We start from the raw sequence: 19,964 nt of genomic DNA on the forward strand, positions 1-19,964 counted from the left end.
GAGGCCCCCTTTGAGCTTGAGGCCCAGGCCAAATGGCCCTCCTGCCCCCCCCCCCCCCTGATTGGCCCTGGGGATCAGATTGTGATTAAAATATGAAATGACAAGCAGTGGCTGCATAACTTTCATATGTGCAAAGCCACATTCCTAGAACTGTGTGCAGAGCTCACCTCGACCTGTGGCACAAGGACACCAAAATGAGAGCTGTCATAATGGTGGGAAAGCAAGTGGTGATCACTTTGTGGAAACTGGAAACTCTTGACTGCTACCGATCAGCCGTGAATCAGTTTGGAGTTGGGAAGTCCACTGTGGGGGTTGTGGTGATGCAAGTGTGCAGGACCATTAATTGCCTCGTGCTACGAAGTATGGTGACTCTGGGCAATGTGCGGGAAATGGTGGATGGCTTTGCAGCAATGGGATTCCCTAAGAATGGTGGGGAGATAGATGGCATGCATGTCCCAATTTTGGCACTAGACCATCTTGCAATGGAATACATCAACAGAAAGGGCTACTTCTCTATGGTATTGCAGCTGCATGACTTTCTCAAATGTTCACCTTTTGAAGAGTAAGTGAATACAACAGTCGGCATGGCAGTAGTTTTGAACTCCAGTTGGCTGAGTTTGTTGCTCAAAAAATTAAACATAATCAGCATAATTACTATATTTTATTAAGCAATCCGCTGCTTCCTTTCTGATTTCAGTATAGCTTGCTAAGTTGTAGTAGTTCGCCAAGCTTCAATAATGTTGAGTTCACTGAGCTAGAAAGGCATACACAGTAAAAGTACTACTGCTAGCAACAACCTTTTCTGCAGGTCAAAAAATTATTCCACATCTCTCACTTCAGTAATACAAATTATTATTTTTGCTTTAAAAAAATAGCTTGTAATTGTTTAAGCGATAGCACAGCAGAAAAACATGTCATGGCAATAAGCCTTTCCACTGCCACTGAGAAACTCCCAAGAACACAGAACTGTGCACTGCAGGAGATGTTTGCAGAATCCAAGCTCTCACACTTTCCTGCAGTTTATTACACTGTAATGTTTCAATTTTTAAAAACTTTTAAAACCAACAACATCTATTTACAGTGGCTCCATGCTGGATTACTGAGAAAGTGGGTACTGAGTTCATCATACAGTACTAATGGTGTTGTTTGCTTGCATACTTTGTGTGTGTGTGTGTGTGTGTGTGTGTGTGCGCGCGCACGCAGTGTATCTAAATCAATGTATATAGACAGAGTGTGTGCAATAGGTTAAAAAGGGATATAGAACCTGATTTTGATTTATCCCCCTTTTACACTGGTATACTTTTAATTAACTTCAATGGAACCATCCCTGATTTATGCTGAGAGCAGAATCATATCTACTAGCCAATTTAGATTGCCCCTTTCTAAAAGTCTTGGAGAGCTAAATGGCTCAGGTGATGGGAAAAGGGATAAAAAATAACAAACCTTTTTTTACTTCTAGGACCCTTTTTTGAGTTCAGCCCAGGATGGTAATAACTAAAAGTAGATACTGAAGGCTTTCAAATACCCTAAGTGACATGATTAATCTTAATCCATCTGCTCAATCTAGTTCTTAAAAGTTCCATGTAAGCAAAAAATATTGTTCGGGTGGAGCCCATATATAAGCCTGAACAGGCACTAAGAGATGAATGGGCATGAGGACTGAACGACCCTTTTATATCACTCCTTTTGAGTGAGGCTAGAGACACATCATCTTTGGTGTTAGTGTCAATTGAAGAAAAAGTAAAGATAGCATTAAGGGTCATCTGTAAGCAGGGGGAAAAAACACTTTTTCAACTGTTGGCTCTACTGAAATTCATTAAATTGTTTTCCTTTGTATTTATAAACTAAAGTAGCTTCCTCTCTGTAGCTGTCAATGCAAGTCCAACAATTGAGTTTGTAGATTAAATGAGGTAGGGGCTTGATCCTCTGCCACTGAAATCAGTGCCAGTTCATTGAAATGGGAGTCACTTTTAGCCCAGTCTGGTTGATTTTCAGCAATAATTGACAACCTAAGCGTTGCATGTAGAGGTTGCTGAATATCAGATTTTGTTTTCATAAGAATTGCAAAGTGTTGAGGAGATTTGTTAATTATACGCCAAGAATGGAGAGTTACCAATACTGTTTTTCAGTTCAGTATAACCTAAATGGGAAATGATATGATTGATTGCCCTTCAGTAGTAATCTACAGATCTCTACCAAAGTTTACACTTTAAGTAACATAGGTCTCAAAATTTGTAAGTGTATATTGCTGAATCCAATCTGGATGATGTGCAGAGAGAACACAACACTCATAAATAGATTAATGTCAAAGGCTATAACTTTTATTGAATTACAGGAATGCAGACTGAGATGTAACCATGTAGTCAATAGCTAATGCTGTAGCAAGTACTCATAAACCCAAGAGGGTCCCCAAGAGGCAATTCCCAAGCCATATCAATATTGTGGAAGAATGTTTTTTTCCCAAGGGGGTCTCTGTACCTTTGTATAGTAAGACCCTTCTCCATGCCCTATTTCAACCACCACTCCCTCCACACAGCATCCTCAGTATACCTGTTCTCATGCCTATGTTATGGGCATTCATTACAACCAACTTCTACAGCAAGATACTTCCACCTATCAACAAATGCCCAAGATTTGGAGCGGAAAGGCACCATAGAAAGGAACCTATCCTAAGTGGGGCAAATGCCTTTTTTTTTTTATAGCACCACCTTCATCCCCTCTCTAAAGACTGTGGAAAGCAGCCCTTTACCCTTCTGGTCCCTTCAGAACATATTGCAGGATGTTTTGAAGGAAGGCAAAAAACCCCAACCAAAATGAAAGTTCATTACCTTCACTAATATTTCTTGTAGGGGTGGGATGAGGGAATCATATCCTCAGCCCCTTCTCTGATGATCAGTTTCACCTTAAGCCTATGAGTGAGAATAAGTCTGAATGATGCCAGAGTTGTGAAAGCAGTTGTCCCACAAAATTTAAAGCATATCTTTACTTAGGGGTCCAGGACAAAGGTCCCCTTTTCAGGCATGCCTAGGGAAGGATGGGGAGGGAGAACTTCAAATTGCTGGCATGGAAAAAAGAGTAACACCTGCTCCCACTAGGAGCTCCTCCTAAGCCTACACTAGCATGTGCCATGTGGATGCCCTATGTGAATCTCTGTACAAGGATTTGTTCCTGTCTTTCCAACCTTCCCATGGTTCTCTGTAAGGCCAACCCAGGTACCAAAGTCAACCTCTCCCTTTGTAGAGAATTGCTTGTACAACGCAATGAGGAAATGAAAGGAAAACAGGATAATCACACAGGGACAGATTAATCCATCCCTGGACTCTAGGCAAATATATGCTCTGGTACATGGGTTGCTCAGGTTTGGCCTGACTGCCCTTCCATCATGGTGAAGGGGCCACTGGGCCAAATTTGAGTGAGCAGCATTGCACCCTGGTGCAAGTGGTCACAGCATCACTCAGTTTTGACCCTGGCAAACGTGTGTGTGTGTGTGGGTGATTCAGCTAATTTTCTTCTTTGCTGCAATAAACTAATTTTATTTTATTTTTTAAAATGCCAGAATCAGATGACTAAAAAATGTTGTATTGTTCATAATCAAATTAAATCAATATAGTAATAACCACAAAAACCTAAAGTTATGATTTGTATTGATGGACTATACATCTGTGGGAAAACTTTACTATTAAGAACTGTGGGAATGCCATTGTTACAGAATGCAGTGAATAATATTTCTCCATTAAACTTCAAGTTGTTATATAACAATATTACTTAGATGTATCAGAAAAGGCATGAAATTAAAATCAAAGTCCACAGTATTATTTCAGAATTTTTTGCTGCAGGGAAATAAGGAGAACACTCTGCTCAGAGATCAGAGGGGTAGCCATGTAAGTCTGGTAGCACCTTAAAGACTAATAGATTTATTTGGGCATAAGTTTTTTGTGGGTAAAAACCCCCACTTCTTCAGATGCATTGAGTGAAAATTATCTGCTCAGAGCTGAACATGGCATTCAGTTGATGTCTAGTATATATTCACAGTGATCAACATCCATGATCAGCGATCAGCAAGCTTCATCATCCTTGGCATCTTATTAATTTCACCCCTTTATTCATACCTTTACAGTTCATACACAGCAATGGGCCTGATCCTGGGTATTGCAGAGCACCCACAACTCCCACAGTAATACACCAAAATGCAGATATTTAGCCCCTTTGGGGATTTGACTCTCTAGTGAAATCCACCTGCATAAAACCCTAACGTTCAGGTTTTTTGCAGGTGGAGCAAGCAGAGTCTGGGAAGGTGAAATCCTATGTTCAGCCCAGGGCTATGAGAGATGTGCAGGCTACCCGCAACCACCATTCCAGCCTATGTACTAGCATGAAAGTTGCCTCCCTTCCATGCTATTGTGTAAGGTGGTGGGGCCACTAACCTCAACTAAACATGGATTGTATGTATTCTCCTGCTGTGCCATAGGTACCGAAACACCTATGCTAAATAACTCGTGCTGATCCTGTAGAGAAATTCACAATGCCATACACGCTCCCCTACAATGCTTAATAGCCTCCACATTTTCTTATTTCCTACCTACAGAGGTGAAGTGCAATGATTACACTCTAAAGCTGCAGCATGTTTGTGAAGACAGAGGTTGAAGCTATAGACCATCTGTGAAATGGGCGAAAAACCATAGTGTGGCCTACTTGCCATTAATTAAAAGTGTGTTTAAAAAATGTTATAGGAAAAGTCACTAGATGGCGCTCTTACATATATTCTTGCAATTTTTTGTTAATAAGCAAGCAGTCTTTGCTGTTTTGTCAGTTTTGTTATAGAGTAGTTCTTTGAGAGAAGCTGTGGCAAATAGCACAGAGTTGGTTCTCTTCTTATTCTCTATATTTGGATGTAATTCTTGGGACAGAATAGTTTCCTGGGAATAAGGTGTTTGGGTGAGTGCTGAGATTTTGGAAAGAGGTGACCGCCTCTGTTCCAGAACTGGTTTATATGTGTAAATAGAACACTTAGAATGTACTGAGAGTAGAGCAGTGCACATTTTTCAGTTCACTGGCAGTTTAAAAAAAAATCACTTTGGGTCAAGCAACACATTTTGATTGACCTGAAACAAAACATTTCATGTCAATTTTGAATTTTTTAACATTTTAAATTTTTAAATAAAATTGGAAAAATTTTGAAAACAAAATCTTTGGTTTTTGTTTTCCTTGATTTCCTCCCCCCCCCCCCCCCCCCCCAACCAAAACAATTTGGTGAAATCAACATGCTACCACTTGGCACAAAGGCAATGCTGGTGTCAGAAGAAAGAATAACAATGTAAAGAGGATGAGACCTAGTATAAAGACTTTCTCTATTTTTCCTTCTGTCTGTCCCTTTACCTCTCGCTCATTTACATAAGGTTCTGTTTATTTCAGCTGGTAGTTTGTGTTGGTATGTTGTTCAGCGAATAGTCCACGTCACTTATCTGTCACAGGTTGTGAAATACAGGTGGTTGCCAGCACATCAGGTGTCACTCAAACATGTCTGAATCAGTTCTAACCAACAATAATTTTTTCCTGTGTTTTATTCTTTACAGGCGAGATCTGTGCTTTTAAAATCCATGGTCAGGAAATGCCCTTTGAAGCTGTCGTGCTAAACAAGACATCTGGAGAAGGTCGTCTCCGAGCAAAAAGTCCAATTGACTGTGAACTGCAGAAGGAGTACACATTCATCATCCAGGCATACGACTGTGGAGCAGGACCTAGTGGAACAAACTGGAAGAAATCTCACAAGTGAGTGACAATAAGGGGAAAAAATGCATTGGCTGTGGCATGTATTTACTCCAAGATGCAGTTCAGATGAAAGAGATTCTTTTAATGCTATAGTCTGTGGGAAGCAAATGGAAACAAAATGCTTTATCACTGGAATTAATTGTTCATTGTTGGTGTCTTTATATATATATATATATATAAACATTTCACTCCAATTGACCTGATTTTCAGTCATTTCAATGGAACTGTTTTAGCAGAACTACTGATCAAATGGACTACAGTAAAATAATGTTTTTTAATTATTTTTTCCTTACTAAATATTTTCCCACATTAAACAGATCAGCTAAATCAGATAATCAGAGCCTTAGAAACTAGAATTAACTGAATTTATGTAACCAAACTATGCTGAATTTATTTTTTCTCTAACTTTATTCAGACAATTTCAAATGGTACAGAAAAGCTATTTGGGAGGGGGGGGGAATCACCCATTTTTATTTATATGCTGCAGTTTTATTGCCTTTGCGCTGAGATTTTATTAGCCACTGGAAGCTCAGCAGACTTGGCTCGCTCAGCATTTGGTGGGAATCTTCCAAAGATTCAGAGGCTGCAAGAAGTGTTGTTGGTGGGTCAGTAGGTGGCACTCTTTACTGAGACAATATAGAACCAATGCCCCAGATATGGTGCTGTCTTTTGTATGATACATGAAACCACTTGTCACTAAAGATGAAATTTGCCCTGGTACAGACAATAAAATTCCCATGTAAACTGCCCAATTTACTGTATGAGCCATTTAAACAAACCAGCAATAACTGCAATGCACCGTTTTGTTTATATCAGATGCACAGGAATTTAAGAATTTATTTTACAATATAATGTGAGCTGCATCATGATCTTTTTTTGCGGGGGAGGGGTTGTGGTTTTTTTAATAATGTTTTTCTTAAGGCACAACCTTCAAATTGAACAAGTTTCAAGTCACAGTTAATTTTTTCACTGTAACAATTTTGTGAGTTTCATATGGAATGCTATGGTCTCTCTTTCAAACTTCAGTAGCAGAATAGCAGTTATTAGACTTGGGGACTTTGTGGTCTGGCTGTGATCAAAACCAAGTCTGGTTAGTTGTGACTAGGGCAGTGTGGTGAACTGGATTGAGCACTGAACTGAATCTGGGGTTCTGTTCTTGCCTCTGCCATTGACCTACTGTATAAATTTGGGCAAGTCACTTCACCTCTCTATCCCTCTTTTATCCTTTCCATCACTTGTCTATTCAGATTGTAGGCTCTTTCGGCAGGAACTGTCTCGTATGTGTCAAGTGCTTGTCACAAAGGGGGTGTGCTCTTGGCTGGGCCTGCTACAGTCTACTCTAATTTAAGTAATAATCATGAAGATGGTTGATTAGTGGCTAGCTATATGTGAAATGAGTTGGTGTTCCCAATTCAGGTGCTAACAACAGATATCCACATCACACAACAATCCGGCATCACACTTGCTGACAGTGCACTGTATAATTGTCAGTCACCGGAGCAGCTAAGCAACGTGGAGCTTGAACTACTCTCCCAATCTCTAGAGCTGAGCCCTTCTGAGGAGGGTTGAGGCACACTGTATTCCAGAACAAGGCTCAGGCTCAGTCACATGACATTAAGAGAAAGATGCCCCTGCCAGTGCCCATGTACAACTTGTTTTTAAATACTGTAGATGAATTCAGCCCTTATTGCTCTCAATGCAGCACCTTTCACAAGCTCTAATTGTCATGTAAGAAACTGGGGAAATGAACATGGAATCTACAGTATTTTAGGGACTTAGGGAGTGGACAAACAATTAACTTCTGCCCTGGAAAGGAAGGAAGGTGCTTACTTAGTAACAGGGATTTTTCAAGATATCTATATTTTCAGGCAATCAGTGTCTAAGAGAGCATTTTAAGCCTGATTCTTCTCTTATGCCTTTTTTCTTTCTTTTTTACAAAGGATTCAATCTATTGACTGATTCCATTGACTGATGTTAAGCAAGAGGAGAATTAGGCTTTCCCCATGATAACTTTGTTGCACATTTTCTTAACAGAAATGTCATATTAAAGTATTAAGTAGTGTAAATTAAAAATGGAAATGAAGCACAAAGTAAAATGATACAAGAGCACTTTACTCACAGTACATAGGTTTTTATTTTCCATGCCATCTTTCATGTTAATCTGTCATGTGTTTGGATAATGAACAGATATTGACATCTCAGTTGAAGTCAAGATGAATGGATATCTCTCTCCAAATTCTTTGTTTCTATATTTTTAGGGCAGTGGTCCATATCCAGGTGAAGGATGTTAATGAGTTCGCACCTACCTTCAAGGAGACCTCGTATAAGGCCACAGTGACAGAGGGAAAGATCTATGACAGTATATTGCAGGTGGAAGCCATAGATGAGGACTGTTCTCTGCAGTACAGCCAGATATGCAATTATGAAATTGTCACAACCGATGTTCCTTTTGCCATTGACAGAAACGGTGAGTCCTGGGCAAGATACAATTAGGAATTCTGGGTCACGCCTTTAGCTGGTGTATGTCAGTATAGCTCCAGTGATTTCTGCTGAATAGTGGGTCCTAGAATCATAGAATATCAGGAAGGGACCTCAGGAGGTCATCTAGTCTAACCCCCTGCTCAAAGCAGGACCAATCCCCAACTAAATAATTCCTGTGGACAATGGAGCTGCCCTGATTTACACCAGCTGAGGATTGAAATTGAAATTGAAATGATATGTATTACTTGTGTGCCTGAGTCTTTGCATTAAATACTTCCACACCTATAGTGGTACCAGTAGGTAACTCATTGTACAACATTGTGGGATGCCGGAAATGCTGCTACACGAAACTACGTGCTCTGCTTTTTTAAAACCAGATTTGGCCTCTCTGCTTTACTTTTCCACTCAATAAAATTGAGCTAATAATACTTACTTAACTCACTAGGATAGTGGGAATTCTTTAGTTAATGCTGAAAAGGCACTTTGAAGATGAAAAGTGATCTTTCCAGTCAGTGCTATGTATTGTTACTACTTTGTGTTCTATAGGTAAGTTTTAAAATCTCTCTACAACACAGATATGAAGGGCCAGATCCAGCCTTCATCTCAATGAAAGTGCAGGGCTACAAATACAGTGGAACCGCACTGGTTCTGCTGCACAAGTGGGAGAAGGATCCTGGGGGAAAGTGTAAGGGTTGTTTACCAGGGGCCTGAAATTCTAGTTTTAGATTTAATCATTTTTTTAAAGATAGCTTTGCTGAGGCTTGCATTGTAGCAGTGATAGATTGAGCCTACTATGTGCCATTTTTTTCTGAGTTTTTCTATGGTGATATTCATGATAAAAACAATTTGGACCCCATGCAGCTTTGTCTCCTGGAGATATATGCTGTCCCATGGGCAGTCTAGCTGCAATAAACAAAATCAGTGTTCTGTATATATAATTATGCTGAATTATTCATCCTGCCATTATTATTATATATTTTTTTAAACGTAGGGCTAGATTGTGACTAACAAGGGGACAAAGGGAAAAGAGGGCAAAAGGACTGTGTGAAGCTAATGCCACTACTGCTGCTGGCCTCCCAAAGAAGTGTGGAAAAACAAAACTGGGAACATGGCCATCGCTCTTCTTTGCACCAGCCAGCAAAGATGACCTCGTGTGCAGGGAAGAGAGGGGAGGACACTGGGCACCCTTTGGAAGAGTGTGCCAGGCAGGCACAATGCCTCCATAATCTCCAGTGAGGGTGGTGCATCCCTGCTTTAAGCAGTGGTTTGCCTACCATAATCTTGACCTACACATTACTAAAGTCCTAATAGAATGTTCCAGGAAGGAGGAACAATTTATCAAATAATTCAACTCCATTCCCCTAAATTTGGATTCTAATCCAAGGTGTTTACAAAGACTAATATGTTTTTAATGTGCCTAAGTACTTTAGGCTCCTAAATCCCATTTTCAGAAACACCTAAGTGGCTTAGGTGCCTTTGAAAATATTACCCACAGTGCCTATCAACTTGGCGTCTAAGGCCCTGCTTCAGTAAATTACTTAACTACACGCCTAACTTTAAGCATGGGAGTAATACCACTGAGGTCAAGGGGAGTACTCATTTGCTTAAAGTTAGTCCCATGCTTAAGAACCTTGCTGAATCAAGGTCTAACTGCTGACTGGAGCACCTGCTCCCAGTGTTTCTGATAGCCCAAATTTTCCTGGCATGGATCAGCAGGAAGAATGACTAATTCACCTCTCTAGTGGTGGTCCCTGGTGAGTGGAGTTGAAGCCCACTTCCTTGCAGAGTAATAAGGAATAAAGACTTCTCTGGGCAAGCACTAATTCACCCTCTAGTTCTAGGTTTAAGCTGGTTTCCTGATACATATTTGCTGATATAAAAACAAGTTTTATGAAAAAATATCTTAGTTTATGCTGGAAAAAATACTGTATGTTTCCCATATGCCGCAGCCCTAGCCATTGCTGCCCTGCTTGCTTATCACCTTCTTGCAACTTCCAGTCCACTTCACACCGGGGAGCAACTTGTCACCAGAGTTGGGGGTGGCAGGGTCACATTAAAACGCTTTGAAGACTTCCCCCCTGCACATATAATACAAGCCAGCAGCTCTCCGAGTAGTGTATTTCAGCAGATCCACTCTGGTATGTCCTTGTGGATCAAAAGTGGTGCCTCTTGCATTCTTGAGGGGAAAGAACTATGATGGAAAACTGAGCAGTTGTGTTACCCTAAGGTCATGAGAGACATCATGCTGAGATCTTTCAAGAAACACCCATGCCTGGCCATTTACATTTTATCAGCTTTTTGCTATTGATCTTGGAAAAAAATACTTTCTTCACATTAAGTAATTTTAAAAAATGTTAATGTCTGTGCTCAGAAGAAACTCTACAAACAAATGTGTTGTGTGTAAGCTTCAACTTATCTCTCCCCACAGAATCATTTAATCCATGTTGTGTTTAGGAGGAGAGCACTTTTTTTTTCTGAAGTTTAATCTGATTTTTGGCAAAATTACAAATTGAAAGCTGTTGTCTTCTCCTAGCAGCCATTTTCATGCTGGGATGCTTTAGAAAAAACCTTTCCCCTGTTCAAAACTGATTTGTCTTTATTTGCGCTGCTTTCACATAATACACAGCTGAGCATCAAAAGATAATAACCAGTTAGCATCAATAAAATGTAAATGGCATGGGGGGGAATCCCCCCCCCTTTATAATACCATCATAGCAAGCATTTTGGATATCATATGGAGGCGTAATCGTAATGATTATGATTGTGTTTAAGTAAATGGGAGTCAATTGGCGCCATAATCTTTTATCAGAGAGAGTGCTAGAACAGGGGATTTTAGACAGCAAGATAGGCATGTGCATGCAATTCCCTCCAACTCTGCCAGATTTACTGATTTCTATTTTCCCAGTTTGAAATATTAAGAAATACTGTAGGTTTCAGTTTTTATCCATTATATTTCGAGAGTGGTTTAACAAGTAGCTGTGTGGTACTTGGATGCTTGATGTGAATAAGGAGGAATGTCAGGATTGTTGGCTCATGCGATGGGGTATACAGGCCCCACATTGAACTAGGGTGGAAAATAGAGCAATACTAGGCTGGGGGCCCCTCTCTTCAACAGGCTCATGGTATGTTCCCAGTGGAGGAACAGTTTAAAGGACTCTGGTAGGCAAAGAGAAGCCTGTGGCACCAGGAAGCAAGGCTGAGAGCTGTGCCAGGACTGGCAATGGCTTTGTGAAGGCTGCTGTAGCAGCAGGGATTGGGATCTCCCCTTCCCCTCTTCTTTGGGAGTTGAAAGCCCTAAGGGAGTTTGACTTACTGAACAGGACATTAAGGGTATGTCTAAACTGGAAAAAAAAGACCAGTTGCATGGCCACAGCTGGCCCAGGTCAGCTGACTCAGAATCACGGGGCTTGGGCTGCAGGGCTAAAAATTGCCATGTAGGCGTTTGGGCTCAGGGTAGAGCCCAAGTTCTGGGGTGCTGGAACAATTTTTATAGTAGGGGTGCTAGAGAACCATTGAACTGAACTGTAAAACCTGTATGTGATGGAAACCACTTCAAACCAAGGAGTGCAGCATCACCCCCAGAACTCCTTACTTCTAGAATCTATGCCCCACTATTTATTTAGCTGTGGGGTGCTTTAAATAAGATTATATAAGAAAAAGACCCCAAAATCAGGACTGTCCCTATAAAATCGAGACATCTGGTCACCCTATATGAAAGGGATGAGTGTTTCACATATTTAATAGTAAGGAGGGGGGGATTTTTTTTTTTTAAGAAGCTATTTTTTTTGGACCGGATCCAAAGCTCAGTGTGGTCAATGGAAATTTTTTCATTGACTACAATGAGCTTTGGATCAGACCCTAAGAAACAAAACATATATATTATACTCAGCCCAAATATATGGGTTTTGTGCAGAGAAGATGCTGTTTTACAATCTAGGAAGTACAACCGCCCATCTTCACAAAAGTATAAAAAAAATTCCATAGCACTTGGATCTGTAACATTGTATAGCTTTGCCAGGCAATACACATCAGCATGTGCGCTTATTGCAGAGGATTCATTTTTTTAAACAGGCCTAGTATCATGTACCTGACTAATTCAAGAAACAGCTGAATATTTAGTGCCCATGAAAAATCATTGTTTTGCTTTCAAATTGGAGAAGACCTCTGTTCTATGTAGCCAATAGAGAGAAATTGGGGCACAACGCCACAGCCAAAAACAAAAACATGTATGTCAGCTTTAAATCTGCTCTGCATTGCCAGAGTGGCACAAAGAAGTTTTTACAGTGGACAGGATGTGACCATCTGTGAGGCTAGGCATAAGGAAAGCCTTCACTCCAGCCTCCCAAAGCACCAACCAGCAGACGTGTGCCAGTGCAGAGAGTTGTAATCTGTCATTAGCATAAACAAGTAGCTCTCTGCATTACGAGCATGGGGTGTGATTCCTAGCTTATGTAGACATACTTGTGCTAGCGCTCGTCAAGCTAGCACACTAAAAATAGTAATTTAGCTGCAGTAGCATGGGGAGTGGCAGCAGCAACATGGGCTAATTGCCCTGACTACAAACCTGCCTGAATCCTGGGTATTAATAGGGTTCCCAGATGTCCCAATTTTATAGGGACAGTCCCAATATTTGGGGCTTTTTTAAAATAGGCACCTAAGACCCCCTACCTCCTGTCCCAATTTTTCTCACTTACTATCTGGTCACCCTAAGTATTAGAATAATGCTTTGTGAGGAAGCAAAACTCTTTAATGGCAGTGAACAGAGGGGGTGATTTAAAACACACACACACAGAGAATTCATGACGTCTTAACACTAAATTCCCATCTTCTTCTGACAGCCCAAATTCTAAGTTCTCTTCAGGGACATGAGACCTGGTGGAGACTACATTGTGGAGAGTCAAGTTAACAATAAGCCAACAGGCAGCTACAAGCTGCAGAGCTTTCTAAATCATATCTTATAGTACTTTTCATATAAAGATCTGAAAATGCCTCACAAAAGCAGAGACTATTTCTAAACTACGAGCTTGGCAGTGGGATTCCTGGCTCATGTAGACATACACATGCTAGCACTGATCAAGATAGCGCACAAATAATAATAGTGTAGCAGCGGTGGCATGGGCTAACCATCTCAAGTACGTATCCCAGGATTCTCTGCTTGGCTTCAATGGTATATTGTTGCAGTGAGTTCCATGAGCTCTCTGTGAAGATGTGGCAAAGTATTTACTTCTATTAGGTTTAAATTTCCTTCCTTTCAGTTTAATTGACTATCCCTTTGTTTGTGTAGGATGAGACAGAGAACAGAAATTCCCACTTTATCTTCTGTAAACCATTCATTATTTTGTCTGTTCCCCCTTTGTTTATTAAAAAAAAGTGTCATTGATTAAATTGTAAAATAACAAAGTAACGTAAAGCTACAAACTGCAGATGTAACAGAAATACACAGAATAATTAGACCAGTAAACTAGCCAGTAATATGTAAGACATTCAAATGACCTCTAAAATAAAAAAACCTAAATATTCAGAATGTTAGAAGTACAAATCTTAGAAGACTGTAATGAAATACAAATCATAGAAGATAACTGTGTTCTGAGATTTATAAATCATTATAATGTATTTGTATTTCATTATAGCTATCATCCCTAGCAAATTCCTGTAGGCTGCTAACGTTGATTTAGCCAATTTCAATGTCTTGAGAATTATCTCCACATATCATGGAGTAAAGCAATGGGAGAGAGAACAAAAGAAGCATACACAAAGGAATATGCAGGAAAGAAATAATAAAATTCAGACAGTAAGCAAAGTATGAACAGATAACAAATGTGCAAGTAAGTATATAGTGGCCACATTGCACTTATTGTGGATGTAATGGTGGGAAACTGATTGACGAGTCCACACAATTTTAGGCTTAATCAATTTTTGGCTTTATTTATACAATTTAAGACAGAATTACCACTTATAGTGTCTGAACACATTTATGCCAGACAATAAATAGATTATATAGAGGACCCAAGTTACTGCATTCCGGGGCACAGGGAAGTTCTCCTGCACTCTATGATGGCCGTCGTCATCTCCTCTGATCCCTTGGTCTGGTCCTTCAGTCCCATTCCTTCAGCTTCTGACCCAGTGTTTCACCAATTTGGGCCTTGTTCATTTGAGTCTTTTTATACATTTCCTCCAATTTACACAATTTTTCTGTTTAGATCATTTCTGTCTTTCTATTCCATGTCATCCTGCCCCTGGTTTTTCCAAGTAAAAGGGCTTCTTGTCATTTCAGGTTTGTGTGGGTTTGGTTTTTTTCCTCAAAATTTTCAGCACAATGTTACATTTATCCTGTCAGCAATAATGTTATTTTAAGCAAATCAGTAATTTTTATGTAAGAGGAGAAGAAATGGCAAAACACCCCATACCAGGCAAACCCTTAGCCTAACCATTACCTCATCTAAATTATCCATAATAATAAATTATTAAAATATTACTAACAATGCTCATCTTAGTCTTACCATTTAACAATTCATCATCTTTATATTTTGGTATTATAAGTCAGAATATGTAGTTCATCCAACTCTATTTATTAATCTACTTGGGTTCGGAGAGCACAGTATGGCCCTTGAACATCAACATTTCTGTATCCGCTGCAAACATGAGGTTTTCAGGGGACTTTTGTCACTCCAAGTCCAAAGCCTTGTGTTTGTGAATACTTCATTAGTAATTTTCCCTGTTACCATTCCAAGGGGCTTGTGTTTTTGGGCCTTGATATTTAGTTGTTTTAATGACACCCCAATGCACCGAACTCCCATTAAGGAAGCACTAGTTAAGCAACGTGAGTTCTAAAAAAAAGAGTGCATTTCTGATACTCGTAATGCCAAAAAGCAACTGAGAAGTGTATGTTTGAGTTTTCATTCTTATTGGATAGAATAATTTAGTGTTCTGAATATTGGAATACATTTCAGCGTGGGACAATGGTCTAGAACAGTATCAGAGGGGTAGCCGTGTTAGTCTGGATCTGTAAAAGCAGCAAAGAGTCCTGTGGCACCTTATAGACATACAGACGTTTTGGAACATGAGCTTTCGTGGGTGAATACCCACTTCGTCGGATGTATTCACCCACGAAAGCTCATGCTCCAATACGTCTGTTAGTCTATAAGGTGCCACAGGACTCTTGGTCTAGAATAGTGGTTTTCAAACTGCAGGTCTCGACCCAGTACTTGGTCGTAGAATATAAGGCACCAGGTCATGGCAGCTCTGGTCAGCACTGCCGACTGGACCATTAAAAGTCCCATCAGCCAGCCCTGAACCCCCCCCAAAACCGGAGCCCTTTCCTGCACCCCAAATCTCTCATCCCTGGCCCCACCCCAGAGCCTGCACCCCCAGCCCAGAGCCTTGATCCCCTCTCGCACCCCAACCCCCGCCAGAGCCCAGAGCCCCCTCTCACACCCTGAACCCAGCATTCCTGGCCTCACCCGCAGCCCTCATCCCCATACCCCAACCCTCTGCCCCACCCCTGAGCCCCTCCCACAGCCCAAACCCCTCATCCGCAGTTCCGTTGGGTCACGGGCATCAACAATTTTCTTCAACTGGGTCACAAGAAAAAATGTTTGAAAACCACTGGTCTAGCTCAAGGAACTCCTGCATTCTAATCCTGTCCTTAGCTTGCTGCATGACCTTCAAGTCACTCCACTGCTCTGTTACCCTTTCTGTAAAGCGTGTACACCCCCACCCTCAATTAGAGGGGAAGGGGTTAAGGAAGGACAAAAGCAAAACAGGAAATAAGTCACACTTTTAGCTGCAGGTATTCAACAAGGTGTTGTGTTCTTTTGTATTTAATCATAAGAAAAGGGTTTAATAATGGGTGAGGTATTTCACTAGGAGCTTGAGCAGCAGGATTCAATTTAGCACAAACTGAAGGAACCCACAAAGATGTGGACCAGAAGATGGTGTTAGATCCAGCAGAGAGTGGGAGATGTAAATGGGCTTTAGATGAGGTTCGTAAAGCTGTGTTTACAGTGAAGGGTGGCTAGAGTATACCTTTCCTGAGTGTTATTGGTTGGTTGATCTGGAAGGAATTTTACTTATGGACAGAACCTGTGAAAAAAATGAATTAGTAGCAATAAGATAGTTTTAGTATAAGTTGAGATGAGGGTGGGAAAATAAATTAGCAAGCTATTTTTGGGTCAGAGAGTGGTCAGAAAAAGCTCAGTTTGACCTTTTACATGGGTTATTAACCATGTGAGGGACAATTAACCAAAGAAGGCTATTGACTAGATAATGATCTTGCCTACTTCGTAGGAGTTTTATGAGGGTTTAATTAAGATGCATCATTTGAAAAATATATAGTCTTAGCTAAATACTAAGGATCAGTATAGTGCAATGCTTACTGCACTTCCCCAGAAGCAGACCAGGAACCGGAATGTGACTTGGTCACAACCATCTTCCCTGTTTCCCCATGCTATGAGGGGGGAAGAAGGCAAATCACGATGCACCGGGTATAGGGTACTTCCCCCAGAGTGCTAGAGTTCTAATTCAGTGTGTGCTGTTCTGTACATTTGTTTGTGCTCAGAAACGATCATCTCTGACCAAAATGGCCAAATGACCAAAATGGCACTTACATATAGTTTCCCTGAAAACACTTATTTGTGGGTTCAAGGTCTGTCTCCTGCACAGTTGTGAATGAAAAACTAAAGACCGGGTTTGGAAATTGGCCATGTATGTATAGCAGTTTGGGGGTTGTTTTTTCTCAAGTTTAAACTCAATGAAAAGAGTTTGCAAAGGCCAAGATGTTTAAAGGAGGCAGCCCTGCCTTCTCTGTATCTTTTGATAATAAGTCACTTTTTATGTGCATAAATACCATATGTATTTTGGTTCCCAAGTTTGCAAATTTTAGTCAAACTACTTGATTGTGCAGCATGCCATGTCAGATCCACATTTGGTACGATATGATGACTTGAGACAGGGGTTCCCATCTAGAATGAATATAACTTTAGGATGTGAGTATGATTAGATATATTCCTGGCTAAAAAATGAATTAATATGTTGGAGTATATTAAACATTTCTGAGGTGCAGGTTGAGCAAGAACTGCATTTCTGCAGAAATGGACTGAATGAAAATGCTGAATTCATTAATTACGACTGCAATCCTAAAACACTACAGATTATGGTGACTGAGAGAGCTCTTTCCATTTTCTTGTGAAACATGTAATTTCTTTGTTACTAGAATGAATACTTTGTCACCTTTATGTATCTGTTAGGTTTGGCAGATGAGTTTTGTTGTTGAATTTTATTTTCCATCTGGTAGCACAGTGGTGTCATATAAAATGCAGGTGAGCTTGGTTATGTAGATGATGATAATGATCCTGGCCCATAGGAAGGGACTGAAAGGAAGAAGGTATTCACCATTTAGATAGGAACTAACTGCAGAGGGAATGAGTGACAAGATAGTACCGCCAAAGCTAAACTATCTTCCCTTCATGATCTCCACAGGACTAGAAGGCAAACAATGTGATTTTTTTCCTAGCCCTAACCCATAGTCTATCCTCCTCCTGCTCCTTTCCCAAACATGGACCAATGGTTATCCATCTGCAGGGTCTAAGGGAAAGGAGTGATGATGTGAATGCTCTATGTGAGGAGTGTATGCAGATGAGGATAGTGTTGCCTGTAATTACATGTTCAATCTTACTTAAAAAGATACATTTACATGCAATCAAGTCTGTGCAATTACATTGTCCTAAAATGAAATCTTATATGACACTGATGGGTTCTTTTCATTTGGGCTCTGTCCCACAATCTTCTGCATGTAGAACTCCTGAACAGGAATTCTGCCCACTGAGGGCTTGCTTTATCTGGCCCTCACTACTGTGGGCTGGTACATGGATGCAATACATAATTGTCAAAGAAATAAGCTTGAGCAATAAATATTTGCTGGATGCTGTCTTATATTAAATCTGCAGGTAATATTAGAAACACGGAGAAGCTGAACTACGATAAACAGCACGAGTATGAGATAATGGTAACTGCTTTTGACTGTGGGCAGAAACGTGCAACAGAAGATGTCTTAGTACGAGTTGATGTCAAACCAGTGTGCAAACCAGGCTGGCAAGGTAGGGTTTAATATTTGATATTGTTTGGGTTTTTTTTCCCATTCTTTCACAATATATAATGTCTGGTATTCTTTGCAGTTATGTGTAAAATTATTCTTATTTTTAATTGTATTTAATCCAGCATCAATTTAAAATCTGGATAATCACTCCCCGCTGGTTTATATCAAGCCACGTTCCTTAGGAATAAGTGATTCTTCATGAGTTGGAATGAAGGATTGATCAAATCAACTCAGAATAAAAGCATCACTTAAAAACCTTTCCAAAACTTAGTCAAACATTCTAAGGTGTTCAAAAATATTTTTTTAATCTTTTTTTAGTAAACTGTTCAGAGCCAATAGAACTAGGATAAAGCAGCGCTTCTCGAACTTCATTGCACCGTGACCCCCTTCTGACAACAAAAATTACTTCATGACCCCAGGCGGGGGGCAGGGCAGGGGCGGAGCCCTTGGGCTTCGGCTTCAGCCCCGGGCCCCAGCAAGTCTAATACTGGCTCTGGTGACCCCATTAAGATGGGGTTGCAACCCACTTTGGGGTCCTGACCCACAGTTTGAGAACCACTGGGATAGAGCAAGCAGGATTCCTTTTCATGTATCATCAACAGAATTGTTTGCCAAGTTCCACCTACATGGCCAGTCTGTTAGTGTCATTAGTGTATTTGCACAGTATCAAAGAGGGCACAATCTGCGGGCAACAATCTGCCACAGTTCCTTGTCTGTAAATTGGGGATAACACCTAACCCACAGAGGAGTTATAAGGTTAAATATGTCAGATTGTGAGGTGCTCAGATACTCTGACAATGGGAGCCTAAAATAGCTAGATTAACCAAGTGTAACTCAGGACTACATTTGGCATTCAAAATCTTAATTGTTAGTGTGGATGCTTATGGAGGAAAAAAGTTGCCTTCGTTGTCAGGATGCTTTGTTTAACCCTTGATAATAGGTCTCAGGCCCTGGCTTGTTACTTTAATGTGTGACATTGAGAGAATTGAGAGGCCCATATGTTTGGAATGGAAAATAAAATGGGGAGGAGGGTGGGAACTGCATTAATCTGAGGCGGAACCTATTTAAAGTATGTAGACAAAAATCAGCTTTTAAAAAATTTGTACAATATGTGGTATAAGAAGAGAATAGCTCATCTAAGACATCTATGAGCAGTTGGAAATGATGTGGCCTGGCCTGATAGCATTTGTTAGCCCTGTATGTAATATTTATTTCAACTCTGAATTTTGCTTTTGTAGGCTATGCTGCATAATTGTGTTCTTTGTTGTTATGATCTGAGGTTGTTCAAGATTCTATTATGAGTCTTTGGCATAGGCAATGGAGAAAAACTGTATTAGTAAGCTTTGCTAGATTCTGCTCTCTGTTATACCAAGGTTCTTCCAAATGAGTTCATTTGATGGAGTTACTCTGGTTTTTACATCAGAGAAATGGATAACAGAATCTCTTTCATTGTATCTACGTTTCTTCAGATCACTTGAAATGGTATGTGATTGCATTGTATATTATAAGATCTTTGGGATCTTGAATTACATGAGTACAGTGTATCTTTGGCACGCACCAAATAATAAGCAATAATTTGGTGATGAAATTATATATGATATTTATACCAAGTCCTGTACTT

The 19,964-nt window shown here is 40.3% G+C and overlaps 1 protein-coding gene across 2 annotated transcripts in view; it reads left to right on the forward strand.

Annotated features, from left to right (window-relative positions):
* Positions 1-19,964, forward strand: part of CLSTN2 (calsyntenin 2) — a 674,371-nt gene that overhangs the window by 534,495 nt on the left and 119,912 nt on the right. For both annotated transcript variants that reach the window (XM_034781547.1, XM_034781546.1), the window contains exons 3-5: positions 5,574-5,769; positions 8,028-8,236; positions 18,195-18,344. In XM_034781547.1, coding sequence (XP_034637438.1) covers positions 5,574-5,769; positions 8,028-8,236; positions 18,195-18,344 — 555 coding nt within the window. The remainder of the gene's footprint in view (positions 1-5,573; positions 5,770-8,027; positions 8,237-18,194; positions 18,345-19,964) is intronic.

Source organism: Trachemys scripta, chromosome 9 (genome assembly GCF_013100865.1).
Source record: "Trachemys scripta elegans isolate TJP31775 chromosome 9, CAS_Tse_1.0, whole genome shotgun sequence".
Taxonomy (NCBI): domain Eukaryota; kingdom Metazoa; phylum Chordata; order Testudines; family Emydidae; genus Trachemys; species Trachemys scripta.